This window comes from Thermobia domestica, chromosome 2 (assembly GCF_964235325.1).
Source record: "Thermobia domestica chromosome 2, izTheDome1.hap1.1, whole genome shotgun sequence".
NCBI classification, from domain to species: domain Eukaryota; kingdom Metazoa; phylum Arthropoda; class Insecta; order Zygentoma; family Lepismatidae; genus Thermobia; species Thermobia domestica.
This window is the reverse complement of record NC_137455.1, coordinates 151,229,895-151,248,808: the sequence shown is the minus strand read 5'-3', so window position 1 is coordinate 151,248,808 and position 18,914 is coordinate 151,229,895. Positions and strand designations below refer to the sequence as shown.

At 35.0% G+C, this 18,914-nt stretch overlaps 1 protein-coding gene across 2 annotated transcripts in view; it reads right to left on the bottom strand.

Annotated features, from left to right (window-relative positions):
- LOC145679749 (arrestin domain-containing protein 17-like) overlaps nucleotides 1-6,805 on the bottom strand; it is a 49,228-nt gene extending 42,423 nt beyond the window's left edge. The window contains exon 1 of one of the 2 annotated variants that reach the window (XM_081750308.1): nucleotides 6,487-6,805. In XM_081750308.1, coding sequence (XP_081606434.1) covers nucleotides 6,487-6,601 — 115 coding nt within the window. In that variant the 5' untranslated portion in view covers nucleotides 6,602-6,805. The remainder of the gene's footprint in view (nucleotides 1-6,486) is intronic. The other variant, XM_081750307.1, reaches the window with a different exon arrangement.
- Between the last annotated feature and the right edge of the window lie 12,109 nt (nucleotides 6,806-18,914).

Here is an 18,914-nt window from a genome sequence, read left to right as displayed (position 1 = left end):
AAAAAAAAAAAAAATATTTGATTTTTTTAAAATCTGATAATCAGAATTTAAATACTGAACATTCGATTAATATAATAGCAATAACCTAAGCAACCTTGTTGTCAGAGAGTATTTCACATTGTAATATTACTCAAATTACATCAGTGATAAAAGTGCTATCATTTAGTGCTACTCGTAAATGAAATGAAATCTTAAAATTTAACGTCCCACGATTATGTCTTTTAGGTTAAGAGAGACAATAATTAAAGCAAGTGAATGATGATGGAAGAATTGGTGAAATGAGAAAGTGGAAAGAAACGGAAGTACCCCGAGAAAACCGACGGACATGATGTTGTCCACCACAAACTTACTTGACTGGGGATCGAACCAGGGACCCCACGCACCAGAGGTAAGCGCTCTATCACTGAGCCACCGTGTCCCCTTAGTGCTACTCATGTGTATCACGACCAATGGTAACGATATTTAAATTATTACGAAGGTTAAACGCCCATTCTTCTCCCGGAGGAAATAGGTTTATGGGAAATATTTGAAAAATGTAGATGAACTCTCTTCGTCCTTTAGAATGCGTAATTCAATCGAAATAGAATAAATAATAAGAACCTATATCGACCTAAGTACTAAACATGCTCATTCGTTTCCTTGTTGCCTAACGCATTTCATGTGTTTTCTTCTTCCTCTGCTGTTCTAAATTTGTTGTTGGATGTAACATGCCTGGTTTTCCTTCCTTAAGTTTGTTCGTTTTCTAACTGGCATTGCGTTGGATTATGTTAAAAGTCTACGTTAGATTGGAAAGTATTTTATGATGTATTACAATGAAAAACGGATAATGTTTAACAGAGCTGTCCCGTGGGCGGGGCGACCGGGGCGATCGCCCCTGGCGCCTCGACCAGGGGGGCGACGCGACGACAAATCAACAAAATTCAAGGAATTCAGATTATGTTGATAAATGAAACTTTAAAAAAAAATCATGTTAATTCAGATATTTTAATAATGATCAAGCCATGGCTAAATAAAATTTATTTCATAAGGACAACATAACAGACTTAATGCCCAGTTATATTGTCATGTACATAATTATCTAACATACATTATTATACATATACAAATATACCTCGTTTTATTATCCAGAAGTTATTGCCTGACAATTGTTTTAAACTTGTTTTCGGACATACTAAATACTTCTACTACATGAAATCTAATCATTTCCTTATATGAAGCACACATTCTCCATAGAGGTGATTTATGTAATACTGTATGTTAGTTCTTGCTTTTCTACAATAGAATGTCCCAGTGGTTGCTGTTCTAGTCTTACCTCTTGGAACACATAATAATACTTTTGAAACTAATTCTAGACAGTCAATTTTACCGTTTAACAATTTACGTAAGAACAACAGATCAAACGTCTATATCCTTTTTCCAATGTTCGAAAACTAAAAGTTGTTACTAAGTCTTCATAGGGGACATACTTTGGGTAGAAATCGGTTTTCTTGTATGCAAGCATTTTTAAAAAAATAAACTGTATATTTTCTATTCCATGAGAGAATTTAGTGACATTTTGTGTCCAAACAGAACAACAGTATTCTAATTTTGACCTCATATACGAAAAATACTGTATAACCTTATAAATGTTGATTCTTCGCAGAAATCCTGTTCTAGCCTATAGATTAAATCTAAGTTCGTATATGCAGTACTCGTTATTGCGTCAGCGTGTTGAGCAAAGATTAATTTGCTATCAAATATAACTCCTAGATCTTTGATAGTATTTGGGGTAAACAAGGAAGTGCAACTTATTGTATATTTAAAGTTAATTGAATTTTCTTTCCTCGTGAAAGATACAGATTTACATTTGAACACATTCAGGACTAATTTATTATTATCATGCCATATTTGAATTCTTTGTAGATCCTATTGAAGTTTCACGCAATCATCAATTGAACTTACTTTGGAGTATAATTTGAGATTGTCGGCAAAATGAAAAACTTTAGAAGTTTTAATGCACAGAGAAATATCATTAATAACAAGAAGAAACAACAGGGGACCTACATTAGATCCTTGAGGGACTCCGGATAGAGTATTGAACTTGAAAATTACCGGTAATGCAAAACATCATCTAGGCCGGTAATGCAAAACATCAACTGGAACTCCCACCAGCCCTCTGTGACAAGAGTTTTTTTTTTTTTTTAATCTTGGAATTTAATATTTGTATCGTTATTTGTATATTCTATGCTATTACTGTGTTGATGTGTATCAAGTTCAAAATAAACAAGAATAGCACTCGGTTTCAATAATTCAAAACCACGTTTTCATTAACTTTTATGTTTTAACTACAAAAGCCATTCATTTTTTTAAAAAAAATGACATAATACCAACTTTTTATATTTTACATTATGATCTCACATTCCATATTTAAATCTAGGAGTACAGAATAAACTCTGGTTGTTTCTCATCATAACACACGGGGGATTCTCGCCCCGGGCGCTTACAACCCACGCGACGGCCCTGATGTTTAAATATAATAATCAATGAATCTATTGTGGCGGCGGGAAATTTTGAACTCCTGCCAAATCTTTTACTGTACGTCTTTTAATGAATGTGACATGATAAAAACAAAAGTTGGAGATAGGAATTCACTGCGTTTAAACATTCATATCAATTATTTGTCATTTGATCACAAATGATACTATATTATTTTTCACTAATGTGGATTAACGTAAGGATCTGATCAGTAATAATAATAATTTAGTTATTTATTTTAATAATCAAACATTCTCCTGTTATATCTAACTGCAATTTAACAAGACTGAGTTCATAATGCGATTGCCACGATTCCCTTGTAATTCTACTGAAAAATAACACTGTATTATAATGTCCTTCCCTATTTCATCAGCTGTTTCTATGAAAAGAGAGTCACTAATCAATACGTAATAAGCACGAAACGTGAATATCAATATTTTCATATGTGACAGCAAACAAATACAATGACCTTGTAGTGATAAATTGCAATACTGTAGTTTGCTGTATTGAATAAAACTTCTTTTTTAAAGTTTCATGAATAAAGTCTATATAGGGTTTAAACTTGTTAGAACTTAACAGCTCTTAGCCAAAAATATTAATTTTGCCTGTAATTGGTACTAGTTTTACGTATTAAAAGAACTCGCAAAGCTCTGTTGGATAAAATATCAAAGAAAATATGAAAAGCAGGGGTCATAACAAGCTAATTTTTTAACATAAAAAATACCTTGAATTATAGAAATAAACCATTTAGTATCGCGCAACCATAATGATATGATCTCTGGCTGGGTTGCAATTAATATATCGTAGGAAACCGACACATTGTCAAATGCGAAAGACAGTATCATCAAATGGTTCATTCGTTGTATACATATATTAATACAATATTTTATTAGTTTCTGTATCATTTGCTGCAATTTCAGTGTCTCAAACATCAAGTCAAGGCTATAATTGTCTACGGTGACCTTTTCAGAGAAGATTACATAACTCATTCAAATTTTCTTTAAAGAAGAAAAATGACACAAACTTCATATTTACAAAATTTAATGTTTGATGGTGTTTATAAATAGTTATCCTACAATATGTATTTACGAAAACTAAGATATGATAATATGTATACTCATGTCCAAAATTATTGTCGCATGTCTATAAATATGTTGTTGTTGGAATATAATTTGATAACGAATTCGCCTGCTATTTCTTATAATGTTAGTATATGTATAATCGGCAAAGACATGTATGTGGCAAATTTCATGTCCAAAGAGTAGTAAATAAGAACAATAAAACGCATTTTTTTTTGACAATTTAGCAACATTTTGTTTCACTCCTAATTTTCGTATTTATAATTCTTTTCCTATGAAATTTACCACAAATATACATTTTCCGATTATGCACGTATTACCAGTATTAAAAATACTCTGCAAAATCATTATCAAATTATATTCTTACAGTTATAGATATGCTACAATCATTTTGGACATGAATGTACTGTACACAGGTACATACAAATTTTCATCAAAACAAAAAGTGACCTGCGACTGCGGTGGCTCAGTGGTACCGTGGTCACCTCTAGTACGTGGGGTCACTGATTCGATTAGAGCTCGCATCAAGTGCCCTTTGTGGTGAACAAACATCGTGTGCAACGGTTCTACCGTTTCCCGCCACTGGCGCTACATTCTTACCATCACCATCTCCCTTCACCTTTGCGCATAAGCGTGAAACATTCAATTAAAAAATAGGCCTAAATATGTAAGTGGATTTTAGTGTTCCTTTGTTCCTAGTCATATGAAGAACGAGGATATTCATATTTATGAAATAGTTAAAATGTTAACTTTACGCGAATAATCCTTATGTGGATTGCTGGATTAAAGATCAAACCAGTGAAGCAGTTTCCAAGATAACGTGTATCTAAACCAACAAAGAATAAATTAATTTCTTTCTCTTTTCACAGTTGCTTATTTAACTTCTTTATTTCTTACAGTTAATTATTTCACTTATTTTTAGACCAAATTCTAAATTCTAAAGTTCAAGAAAGAAAAAAAAATACTCAAAATAATTGTTTTAGATAAATAAAAAATGCAAATATTCATAAGAGAACATGGTGTGGTATTCCTGGAGTACCCGATTTCTATGATAGGAAAGATTAATAAAAATCTTAACAGATTAAAATTCAAAATTAAGTCTATAACAATATAGTTAACTAAATTAAAAATTGTCAGGAAAAAGTAACAACAGAACTAAACTTTAAAACATCAGTTTTCACTACTATGCAATGAGAGCTAAGTGCTGAAAGTTTATGCAAAATTTTATGAATAAAGTAAAGGGCATTGCAAAATTTAGTATATTATTATAAAAAGTTTAGAAACAAAACTAATTAATAAACAGTAAAATTAGAATATCATAAAACTCAAAAATATTATTTTTATATGATTTCTGTTAAGGATTATCTTTTATTTATTATAAATACTTTTAACGATTAATTACACTTCAACTAATTAATTTAATCGTTAATATTTTAACACTTTAATTTCAACTCTGTCGATTTCCAACATTAAAATATGCTTATAAAAGACTCAGAACTAAGTTGTAGGCTTCTCATCTCTGGCACATGGGATCGCTGATTCGACTCCAGCTCCCACCCAATGGGAATTGTGGAGGACAAACACCATGTGCGTGGGAATTCTGGACTTTTGTTTCTTCCCACTTTCGTCGTTTCATTATCATCCATCTCATCATCACCGTTTCCCTTATGCATAAACGTTGGACGTTAAACTAAAAAAGTATATTTTTATCAGAAAATTCTGCCAAGGGTTTGTCACAGCATTAATTGCATCCAGCTGCAATCAGGTCACAAATATGCACCAATTAACATTCTATTGTGTGTTTCAACTTTCATTTCAATACTATAGTAAGTTAAATACATTCATCGTTTGAACGAAGCATTTTCGCTGCATAAAGTAGTAAACGTATATATTAAAGAAAATCATTAATCTTACATCCCTGGTTTCTAAAATCTTACAAACATTTAAAATTTAGAAAATAACTACTGTCAAAATTTGTCCAAAAGAGCAAATAACTTTTCGTCTTTGCTGAATCAAAATAATGATCACTTCTGGTTTCCTTATACTGTACGTATGTTGGGGCTATAATTAAACGAAATATATTTTTCTTTTTAAATATTGAAATATCGGTTATAGTATTATTAGAATTCTCCCTTTTCTATGTCTTTCTTTCTTTACACATCTACATTTTGGCTATAAGTAAACCATGTTCACTAGCGCACTAGTAATTTAGGGGTTATATAAGAAAGCAAATTTACAAAACCAGCATTCCACCTTTCGTGAACATTGTTCCTCTTGTTTAAAATGTAGAATTTCCAAACTTTTTTTAACTGCACAATTTCAATCTGAAATTGCAATCTACAATTCCCCATCGATTACATAATATCATAAATTATCTATATGATCGTCTAATGACGGACAAGAGAGGGCGTTCGGTCTATGTAAAGTTTGCTGTTTTCAACAATATTGTGCTTGTATTGGCATCTTTTCCCTTCCCAAAATACTGTAAGTGCCCTTTCATAAATGAAAATCGGGGTACATTCGTGATTACCCTTATCTTCACTTAAACTTTACAGTAAAAAGTAGATTAATATTAAAAATTATGGGGGGTATTTAAATAACAAGTAATAAGATTTAACAATTCATCATTGTTTATTGTAATGTCAGTGGTATTTTGTATTGCGAGAAGACGAACGCAATTTCCAGAGACGGATTGTAATTTGCTGCAAAATACATACAACCCAGAAGAAAGGCCATAATTAGTCTCTGTGTATAGTAGCAAAAAATATCATATCAAGATATTATTTCAACACAAACTACTACCTCATTATGAATGTCATCATTGTAATTATCTAATTCAAAGTGAGTGCCTCAGATCATACTTATATTTACTAATTAGGAACCTCACACTTACCTCGTATTAATTCACGAGAATCAAGTACAATAGTTATACATCCTGTGACAGCTTGTCCTGCAAAATAAACTGTTAAAGGCTCATTAAACACCAATGAGAGACTTTGGATAACCATTTTTGAAACTAATTTCCATTACTTTTCCAAAACTCTTCCTGTTTGTTTTGTTTTCACCATTTTCATGATGCACTTGGTAAAAATAAATCAAGCACGTGCTTAACATTCAAATGTTGACCAACAAAATGCAGTCTATCATAAGTTTCATTGATTTGTATTCTACGCATGCACAACCTTGTTTCTTTCTTTCTTTCTTTCTTTCTTTTTTCCCTTTATTAGATTGTGGGGGAATGACAAACACATACAGAACTAGAACATTTCGATAGGTATCTTTGTTACTTGTATGAGGTATTGAATACTTTCTTGGTAATCGATGTAAACAACAAGTGACTCACTCAACTCAGTTGTCATGCTTACAAATTGACCCCAACATCTAAACATTATATCTTCCGGCCTGTAAAGTTGCTTGACCTTGATCATTACTAACCCATGCTACGAAAGTATCTACATTTACAAAAGGTCAAAAGGTATAATCAGTGTTCACTACTGCGTTTATTTGAGGGCGAACTTACTTACGTATCTGGACATACAACATAGGACAATGATGCAAGTGTGTTCACGATCATATAGAAAATTACTATATTAACTCTGTTACCAATGTTTGGCTAGAGTGCAGATATTGGTTTTAAGCGTGAAAACGTTATCAGACGTTCATGATATATACTGTATATCATAAATGTCTGATAACGTTTTTATGCATAAACGCAAAATCTGAAATACTACCAATGCTTGTTATACTCTATCTCACAAAAATGCAATAATAAATCCAGAATGTATAGTCCAGGATTCAAAATTCCTCTCCAGAAGATAATGCTACAGCAGTAATTTCCAAGTTGATGCTCTGCGACATTACAGCTTACGTCTCCTCTTCTCAGTAAACCAGGCATTCATTAATCCCATTCCTTTATCTCACATCTTATACTCCTCCTTTGCTCTCTCTCCTTCTCCTACCGTAAACATATGACCCTATGTCATACGTTGGTCAGTTGAAAATGATGGCCTAGATACTAGGCAGCCAACTTCTAGGTATTGATATATCTGCTCTGTAGAATCTAGCTTTCTATCCATTCTAGTGATGTAAGCATAGCTGGATTTAATGTTTTGCCGTCCCCAGCCCGAAAGGTAAACACCCCGTAAACGCTCCTCACCCCGTCGTACAAAAGCCTAATACAGGGGCGTCATTAGGGCAGGAGGCGGCAATTGCCCCCCTGACACACACACACATACACACCTATTAGAAAGATAACATATGGGGAAACATGGTTGGAACTAGGGATGGTACCGAGACCGAGACCGAGACGGCCTTTTATATATCGAGACGAGACCGAGACCGAGACGGCCTTTTATATACCGTGACGAGACCGAGACCGAGACGTAGCTCTATAAATCGAGACGAGACCTAGGTCAGATCTCGAAAGTCTCGATAGATAGCTACTACGATTGCCCTTTACTCAAAATTTGTTTCGTTGCTGTGTTAGATAATATGGGATCGGTTGACTCATGTTCAGTGGCGTATTTAGGGGGTGGCTATCGGACTCGAACTCCTCCCGAAATAAATTTGTGATCAATTTTTCGCATTACACGTACAACACAAATGTTTCTTACTTGTTCTCAAGCTTCTCCGAAACAAAATCCACTGCTGATGTATATAACCTTCTCTGACTCTCTCTCTCACTCTCTCTAGATATAGATATATACAGTGGCGGATCCAGGATATGATCAAGGGAGAGTCTAAACTATAGTTTGACGTTTTATCCCGTGTGAAGCAGAATTGAAGCCCATTTTATCAAGTGTAAACCTGAACGTCAAGTGGGCCTATAGCCCTTATAGCCCCCCTTGGATCCGCCACTATATATATATATATATATATATATATATATATATATATATATATATATATATATATATATACACCAGCGGACCCAAGATATGATCGAGGGAGGGGCTAAACCGTAGTTTGACATTTTATCCAGTGTAAAGAAGTAGGATTGAAGCCCATTATATACAGTGTATAGCTGAGCGTCAAGGGGAGGTATAACCCCTTTAACACTCCCCTTGGATCCTCGCCTGTATATCTTATCTAATATAACTAAAAGGAAGAGTTTGTTTGTCTGTGTGCCTGTCTGTCTGACTACCTGTGTGCGGCCTGGGGACCAGACGAGAGTCCAAGAGTTGCCAAATTTGGGTGACGGGTATCATGGCCCAGGCCTCAGACCAAGAAGAAGCATTTTTTTTTTAAATTTGAACCAGGGGGTCTCAGGGGGAGAGTTTACCGAAACATGTAAAAATAATACAAAAATGACCGATATTAGTGTCAAATACATAGTCTTCGCGTTCGCTGAGATCAATGGTGAAACTTCGATCGCATTAACCTCCAAATTCACCGCATTCGGTTGCGGGGCGGAGTTCACAGGAGGGATACCGAGACATGTTAAAGTAATTCAAAATGACCGATATTAGTGTCAAATGTATAGTTTTTGCGGTCGCTGAGATCAATGGTGTCACTTCCGTTAGCGATGACTTTCAAATTCAGCTACTAGTGCATGCGGGCTGGGGCTCACCTGATGGGGAGGGGGTACCGAGGCATGTAAAAATAATACATAGTTTTCGCGGTTGCTGGGATAGTGATACTCCCATAGGTCTTGACTTCCAAATACTGGTCTCATGCGAAAAATGCTGAATTTTTTAACATGCTGTGTGAAAAATGAAAGAGGAAATTCTTCTAGATACTCTGCAATGCCACTAGATAAACAAGCAGTGTTGCCAACGCAACATAAAGTTGTAATTTCTCAAATTGCACTACGTATGGTATTATATATTTCTGTTCAGTTAATTTAGTTTAACGTCCCTTTCAGCAGCGAGGCTATATGAGACTGAACCTACTGATTAAAGTGGAATCCAAACTACATGAGCTCCCGCCGGGAATCAAACTTGGGTCTCTCACGCCAAAGGCTATCCGCTTAGCCACGAAGGAGCTCTACGTATTTCTAATTTAGATATTAAATTAAACCACAAAAGCACATATATTATTCAGTGTAACAAAGGACAATACAACACACTAACATCAACATTTTGGAGATCTCTAATAACTCAAATGCAGGAACATTATAACATTAGTGTTCAGTAGTTTTAATTACAATAAGTCGCAGTTAGATTATTTTAAGCAGTGTTGCGAACTTAAATAAATTGCTAAATATTATTATAAATATAGTGCAAATAACGTAGCTAAAGTGCAAAATATTTTAAAATTACTCGTAATTTGTTTTATGGTGCAAGAATGTTTTCAAAACACGATGTTTTTCATAGTCTCTGGGCTACTTATAATATTAATGTCAAAGTTTCCGTTCCAGCAATACATGTAAAAGCAAATTGTAACTGAAATTAATTATAATTGATAACTTTTCAGCAACACTAGTTGTTCTCTCTAAGCCTTAGGGGTGGGGTATTTTTTTTTTCAGATTAAAACAGTACTTTATTAAAATTTTAATTACACCCTAATTGCATATAATTTGTTATAGTTTGACCACTGATCAGCTCAAACTCGATCCATACCATATAGCTATATGCAATTATTCAAGGATTTACAGTTAGTAATATACATTGTGTTGAGTTTTGATTTGTTTTGTTTTAGTTTAACGAATCACGGTTATGCCGGTTAGGCTAAAGAAGACGGTGATTATGAGAAATGAATGAAATGGTGGAATGAAGAGAGTGGGAGGAAACGGGAGAACCCCGAGAAAACCCACGCACACGGTGTTTGTCTACCACAAAGTTCACTTGGCGGGGGCTGGTATCGAACCCGGGACCCCAAGCACCAGAGGTGAACGCTCTACCACTGAGCCACCGCGGCCCCACAATCAAAAAGTAGCGTGTATGTGCTCCAAAAGTAGAGGGTATGAACTATTTGTAGCCCAAATATATAGAAATGCATTATTTGGCAACTAATGACTGGTACTAATGAAATCATTTTAACATGGGCTAGAAAATGTGCTGGGGATATTGAAAGAACACGGTGTTTTTCATAGTCTCTGGGCTACTTATAATATTAATGTCAAAGTTTCCGTTCCAGCAATACATGTAAAAGCAAATTGTTTTTATCGATGGACGTGTGATCGATGGACGAAAACAGTTCTATATTGGATCCCACGTGACAAAAACAGCCTAGGAAATGTCTACATACAAGAAATACTGACAAAATCAGGAACCACTGGGAAGTAATCTGGATAATATTTACCCAAGATAGATAGTTGTAGAGAAAACTTGGGAAGACTTCATCCAGCAGTGGATTAATAATGGTTGATTATGATGATGGTGATGATTTTATATCGAGACCTCAGAGTTAAACTAAACCAAGTCATAATTTTGTAATATTACAGGAGAAGCGAAAAACCGGTTCCTTAACTAAGATCTATAGTACTGTTTCTCAAACTATACTAAGTAGTTACAAAGTAGTAGGATCATTACACCACTAGAAAGAACATAGTCTATTAAAAAAATTTTCTAACTTAATCTGAAGTGACTTAGCATAATCTACGACTAATGTTCATATATATATATATATATATATATATATAGTATAAATTTACTAGGTAGGGTAAAATTGGATCCAAAATTTAACGAAAGTCGTACAGCGAAAAAAAAATATTTTTGACTAGCTAATACTTCATGTTGCTGCAAAACTACGAAAATTAACACAAAGAAAAACTAGAAAGTTAAGAATCACTTGTTTTGGCGGGAGAGAGAAAATAGATATAGATAGCTCGAATTACCTATATACTTATATAATATGTATGTTATATTTCGCAAGTAATTTTCAATCAATATAAAATTTCAACGTAATGAACGCACGATTGGTTTTCTTGAGTATAGATCACATGCACCGCTAAGTGCTCAGGAATAAGCTTAATCTATGTTATGGCAGTGAATATATGCTTATGTAATGCATTACAACTTTAGGAACTTGTATAAAAAACAGAATTTACTTAAATTTAGACGCAAACTATGCGAAACAACTGACTTTGAATCTAATTTCTTTCGTGATCCAACCCGAGACCACACATAGCAAAAATGACTGCCGTAGCTCCCACCACAAAGTTCAGGAAGTTCGTGTTATAAGGTGGCAATTAAACACGTAGATGTGAAACGGTAATAAAGCATTTGATCAATTTTAAACAAAATATATTGCAGTAATAATTTACCTATTTGTTAAGATAATGAACGTTATATTCTGTTTTTAAAATGACAGTCAAAGCAGAATGTATTGGATAATAAATGAGAAACTGTAAAATTTCAATTTCGGTAAGATTAAATACATTCGTGCTGCTATGTGTTGCGTTATCCGTTAGGAGGTATTGAACAATTCTGATTCAAAGGAAGGAAATAAACTACTATATAGTACTGAAGTTAATTTAATAGAGTTTAATTGTATGGGCAGTACTGAGGCCATATATGAGTTCATACTGAGGCCATCAAAATTTTCAATTTGACACTAATATCCGGCGTCCCGGGTATTTATTATCTCTCTTGACTTCCTTCATACTTTTTCCTCATGCCAAAATTCGAAAACAGAGCTTATACAGGATTAGAACTGGTGAAGAAATGAAACAGGTGGAAATGGTGTTATGAACATTTGTTTGTTAAAGTATTATAATAATGTTCATCATTAATTTTATTGTTATTCACCTTTTGGACTTTTTTTTTTAAATTTTCTACTTTGATTATTAGATTTTCGTACAACATGCATATCCAGGCCTGGACTTAGTGATAAATCCAGCCCTAAATATGGAAAGCAAAACATTACTTTCTGAGTCTAGATGTGCCGGTCAGACACAACAGTCAGTCCTTACTTTAGGATTTTAGAAGTCTCTTTCTCGATTACAATTCTAATATCAATTTAGTTATTTTCCAATAATGAGTGTCGTTTAACATTTCTGCTTCCAGTTGTATTAGTATCGAAAGCGAGAGTTTCCATTTTATTTTCCTGTCGTTAAGTTTGTTGGAGAAATTTTCGAATAATAGTTGGATGGCCGAATAAGATTCAGCAATGCAGCACCAACTAGTTTCTTATGGTAAATCTTGAGATTTTGGGCTTGTGTCGGCTCTCTGTAGATTACCTTGCGACCTGGATCTCCTAGACTAATTTACAACTTTGCTTCCAGTAATTTCTTGGCTGTATGACGTCCCCTTCCACTTTCCTCTCTTATCCGATTCTGACTTTCCTACTTTCAAACACACACACACACAATCAAAAATCACTGGACAAAGTAGCCTCGACTAGACAACCATTATCCACCCACACACTTTCTAGATAGATAGATGGATGCAGTAATGTTGAAGAAAGGTAAATTTTGGCATAGTGTAACATACCTTGTTTGTTACAGACAAGTTAATAGGCTCAATGTGAATTTTGAATTATATTACTCATATTATTATCGTAATTTTATAATAGGGCAATTTAAAGTATCCTTATGTTTATTATTCTTTCGCAAACATTGCGTTGAAATGCAGATTTTGTTGTGTTTAGACGTTGGTTCTCTTAGTAAACTGCTCTTGAGATTGTTATCAATGTTCTTCTTCTTCTTCTATTGAGTCGTCCATAGTAGGAGAATATACAGGCTAGGAGCATTACGGAATGAGTCCAGTTTATAACGTTGATTTATAGTTCAAATTAAAGTTATAGTATTCTTTCTTACTATATATTTTGTTTATGAATATCTATATTCTATGCGAATTATCTTTATTTTGTTTAATAAAGCTGTAATAAAAGTTTCACCAAAATTTCCAACAGCGGGAATGAGAGAGAAGCGAAGCGGTGAAACGACTGTCTTTATATATACTGTGTACTTCACCAAAAGCCGAACAAGAGTGGCGTCGTAATTTTCTTTCTTCTGTTAGAAGAAATTTTATTTTGTGATGGACTTAGAGCGAGTTCGTCGTTTTACTCTGCATAATAATAATCTCCAAGGAGTGAAATTATAGTGAGAACGATATTCTCCCAAGGTTTTGGATGGAAGGGAGATAATTCTAACAGATAGAGGTGGAAGTTGATCGCGCACATGGTGATTTTTGTGTAAGCTGAACAATGGCGTAAAACCTAATTACTTCTTCTAGTAGCAGCACTTCAGGTAACGTGACTAACTTTAAGTCTATCTACACTGACTATTCTGCATGTGAGCCTTGAAGTAAAGTGAACTTAATCTTGTTTTCTGGGAAACTTCAGTAGTAAAACTCGAACTGCCAAAGGTCAACGGATATATCTATATTTAGTTCAGTTGAATTATTTTGGAACACTAACCTACTGAATAAAACTATTCTTTCTTCGTATTAGCTACAGTGGTTTATCAGAGTTAGAAATTAAATCTACAGTTGTTTATTAGAGTTAAGATAACGAAAGCACTGGTGTTCTTCAGAAGTATAAATTAATATTTGTGAGTACGAAAATGTATAGTTCACGAGTGTATCTTATACACGGCACAATGTCCGAGTAAAGAGTTCCTATGGGGAAAACCTTCTCCCAAAGGGGCCCAGCCTGTGCGCGGCCTCGAATAGTCTTAGCCAGCCCTCTCATTATGTAAGTCGTACGTAGCGTAAATCTCTCTCTCTCTCTCTCTCTCTCTCTGTTGTGAAGTTCATTAAGTATTGAGTTAACCGTATTAGAAATGTATCTGAATATTTTCTATTAAAGCTTCAGTCCACGTGAAATTTCATATAATATATATATTGATGGTATTTATCAGTGCTTCTTGCTATATGTGTTTAAAGCTCAAGTGATTTCATGGGTAAGGTTGCCATTTTACGAAGATTGTCTGAATAGCATCTATAGTTCTCCAAAGTTTGTCCACCTTCGGTTATCATATGTTACAGTAATGAGTTGAACGTTGTCCCTCGGCTTAGATTGCTAGTGTTTCTAACTACGTTATGTCGAATTGCTGTTTGTTCAGTAACTGTCTGTCTATATAAAAAAATATATATAAGCATATCTCGTCCATTCGTCCAATATTTGTCTAGTTAATATATATATATATATAGAAAGTCTCATCCAATTGTCCTTTATGAAGTGTTATATACTATCGTGTCCATTGTCTACCTAATCCAGATTGTCTAGTATTGTCTATTATTACTGTCCACCTGACTTGTCCTCCCGAAAGGGAATATTATTATTACTAAACGTCTGAGTCATTGGTTGCTGTGTCTGCCCAGTGGATGTTCGGCTGTACACATTACTATTTGAGTGGCTACGGCATATTGAGTTATGCGAAATGTGTGAACGGAAACTCTATCATGCTGAAGTGGTGATTAAGACGTCAAGTGTACTATATTTGACTTCGTATAAATTGCATTACATTATAATCGATAGTAGAATGCGCCCATGGTTGGAGCTGCCGAACGGGGATGTCAGTAAATATTACCTCCGTTCCTTTATTGATTGTATTTAGCACTTGAACTGAACCGGAAGCGGTAACACTTCTTTCAGCTGACGCTCGCTCAAGCGAGAATCACTCTGTTCTGTTATTATGTCGTACCTATGACGAGTGATGTGAAACTCTTAACTTTATTTAGTGGTCTGCGACTGCAATATGGTTGTTCCTCTTAAGTGGTGTGACGAAGTGTCAGGTAATAGTTTCTAACAATTACAATACAATCTACTTCGACTATTGGTCTATGGACAGTTCTCTGGTGAAAAAAAAAGAAGTTAACAATAAAATCTGATAATGGTTGATATTGTAAACAAATTGGATATGAGATTGGCAGACAGAATTCTAGATGTGTTCTATTGAAGTTTTTTTTTCCTCACAATGTTATGGTACTATAATGAATATACTGGCACTTTACGTTAATTGTAGAAGTGTGGTTAACTACCACACCAGTCTGAGTTGAAGCATTGTTAATAAATCGTATCTGAAATGATTTTTTTTTCAAAGTACTTAATATAACTAAGGTAAAATATTCATATATACGTACATGTTTAAGCTGAGCTTTATTAAAGGAGTTGAGTGGAGCTATTACTCTCCCTTCTAATCTGCATCCACCGGAGGTAAGTTTCTGGTTCTTCATTCTGTTTGTTTCCGTTTTCGTTTATTATTATTTTTCCGTTGCGCGATAGATTCCCTTCTCGATTCCTTTCGAGGTTGCTAGGACTTCGAGTTAGGGATCAAGAAGTGAGTTCAAGGGAGGTGGTCGTTACGTATTGGAAAGAATCAAAACTTCCCTTGAACTAGGCTTTTAGATTGTAGCAGTAATTATACAATTTTTGGCGACCCAGCCAGGATTTTTCTGACGGTAGGATTGTGGATGGAAGGAGAGTAAAAAAACAGAGAGAGAGGAGAAAGAAAATGAGAGTGAGGCAGACTGTTTGGTGACGTGCACTGGTAGGGTTACTGGTGTTGGTTTCTCCCAAGGGAAGTATTCTATTGTATTGATATATACATATATTATATATTGTGTGATATATTTTGTGATAGTGTTGTTGTGTACTTGTTAATATGTCCACGTCTGAGCGAATTTCAGTTGGGGGCAGTGTTGCTAGCTCCGATTCTGATAGAGAATACGCGTGCTGTAATCAAAGTTTTAAGTCTGTAATATCAGAAACTGCTGAACGGGAAGATTCAGTCATGTGTGAAAAGTGTACCCGATGGTATCACTTCCGTTGTGTCGGGATAAAAGAATCTGATAGTATGTTTGAATTAATAAGTCGGGATTCGTACCAATGGATTTGTCAGGGTTGCCAACCCTCAAATGGAAATGGGAAAATCGGAAAATCTTTTGAAAATGGTGGCTTGGTTAAGTCCAACCAAAATGAAGAACAAGATGTTCTAAAATTTCCTGTAGTTACTTCGTCCCCTATTGGTGGATCAGAGAGTTCAATGGAAATGCGTTTATTTGCGTTCTTACAAGAAAAGTTCGGTGAACAAAATGAGAAACTGGATAACCAACGCGAAGAGATGCACAAACAAAACGAGAAGCTTGATAAAAAGCTTGATAGGCAGCATGACGAAATTTTGATCTTAGCTGAGAAAATTAACGAAGTCAAATTAGAAGTACACAAAGAAATAGTCGAGGAATCGAACAAACTACGCGAACAAATAAATGTGATAACTGGATCCCAGTTAGAACAAGAGGCTCGACTGCAAATTGTCGAGAGTGACCTCTTGAAAGTAAATCAAAAAGCGGAAGAATTGCAAGGTGAATTGCGAAATTTGCCTGAATTAGTTGATACTAATAGCAAGGAGATAACTTCGATTAAAGAAGGATATGAAACTACTGCCACTATTCTCGAATCGGTTTGTGATGAACAGAGAAGCTTAACTAAAAGAGTCTCTGTTTTGCAACAAAAACTCGAGCTTCGTTATGAGCAGCTTCGGAAGGAAATTAAAGAAGCTAGAGCGAAGTTTCCGGTTTCGAAAGAAATAAATATTGAGACTGAAGGGGGAGACGATAGTGTTGCTCCTAAAAGAGTTTGTTTCACAGATGTCAGAAAGGATAGGACGTCTGCTGAAAAGAGTAAGTTTGATTATAGTGATCAGCCGATTCCACATTCGGATGGAATGTTATTTAATGGTGCTACTACAGCAACTAATACTTCCTGGTTTTCTAAACCTATCCCTAGTGTTCCGACGATGAAGTCCCCGTTTAATTTAGATACGTTTCCAAGTACTGGTAGAAATACCGTGCCTATCTTTGGCAATAGTAGTTCTTCGGTCTATACTATGTCTAATTGGAATTCGAGTCACTCGACTCCGAAATACTCATCATTCAGTCAACCCAGTTGGGGTAGTTCCATTAGTAATCCAATCAACCCTTTAAGTCAGTGTTCTACACCTTTCTATAATGTGTCTAACTTAAGTCCTTTTGACAATGGTCCTATATGGTCTAGGATTCCTGGTCAGCAATATAATTATGAATCTAAACAGATTTCACTAAAAGATCTTACTTATTTTCCTACTTTTGGTGGAGAAATTCGTCCGGGTGCATCTAGAGCTTTCCTCAGAAATTTCAAACGTTGTATAGATCGATATTCCGTTTCGGATTTTGAAAAGATTAGAGCTTTTCAAAGTTGCTTGAGAGATGGAGCTGAAGTCTGGATTCAGTCTGTCCTACATGAAATCCGTTCATTTGATGATTGTATCCGGCTATTCAAAAGTCAATATTGTAATGAGAAGACCGAGCTGATGCAGAAAAGGTATCTCCAATCTTTAAAGTATGACAAAAATAAATATTCCTCGTTGCTAGAATTTTCTTGGTTCTTGGTTGAAATGTACTATAACATTACTGAAAATCCTAACTTTCAGGAACTTTCAGGATTAATTTTGGGAAGCTTACCTTACGATGATGTAAGATTATTATCTGTTAATCCAAGTCAGAGCTTAGTCGATCTGATGATTCAGATTGGGAATTTGTCTTCGATTACCGGTCCGCGTACCGAGTTTGAACCTCCTTCTAGGAAGAGATCATTTATTAAACAGGCGAAGGTTATCAAAACTAACCAAAACTTTAATCAGAATAAAACGGTTGATAGCAGTTGTCAAACTGAAAAGAGGAACCCGGAGTATTCTCAGAACTTTAATAATTATAATAATAATAATTACAATCAGAACTCGTTTCGAGGTAATAATCGCAATCGACGATTTAGAGGAAGAGGAAATCGGTATCGAAATAATGGAAATCGATACTACAATAACAATAATAGTTATAATAACGATCGAGTAGAAGAAAATGATGGATCTAGACAGATGTCTAGCAGTAACAGTGAAGGGTCTCCGAATTCGAGAGAACAGGTAACCAGTTCGGAAAACATGACTCGCAGCTGCCAATGAGAAAGGGGCAGGCAAGCTGCGAAGGACAAGACCCCTTTCGAAGTATTTGCACAGTGACCTCGTCAAACTCTTCTGATTCTACAAATCCGTTTCTAGAATTCCATGTTAATTTTGTAGTTGAAGACGATTATGTCTGTTCTTCTTCTGAGTACTATTTTTCCCCTTCACCCATGATAAAAGGGAACATTGCTGGCATAGATCTGCGGTGTACGGTGGATAGCGGCGCTGAGCTGAATTTAATGGATTGGGAAGTATGGAAACGTCTAAAATTAACCTTCCCAGCCGCCAAGCTACATCCGTATACTAGACTCACTTTAGGAGCCTTTGCAGGAAAAGAAAAATTCCAAGTACAGGGATTACAAACTTTTAATTTAAATTTTCAAGGTCACCTTTTTGAAACTCCTATATTTGTAATGAAATACTTACGAACTGATATCATCTTAGGATGTCCCTTCCTGGATAAATTCAATGGTATTATTGATCGAGGTAAAAATGAAGTT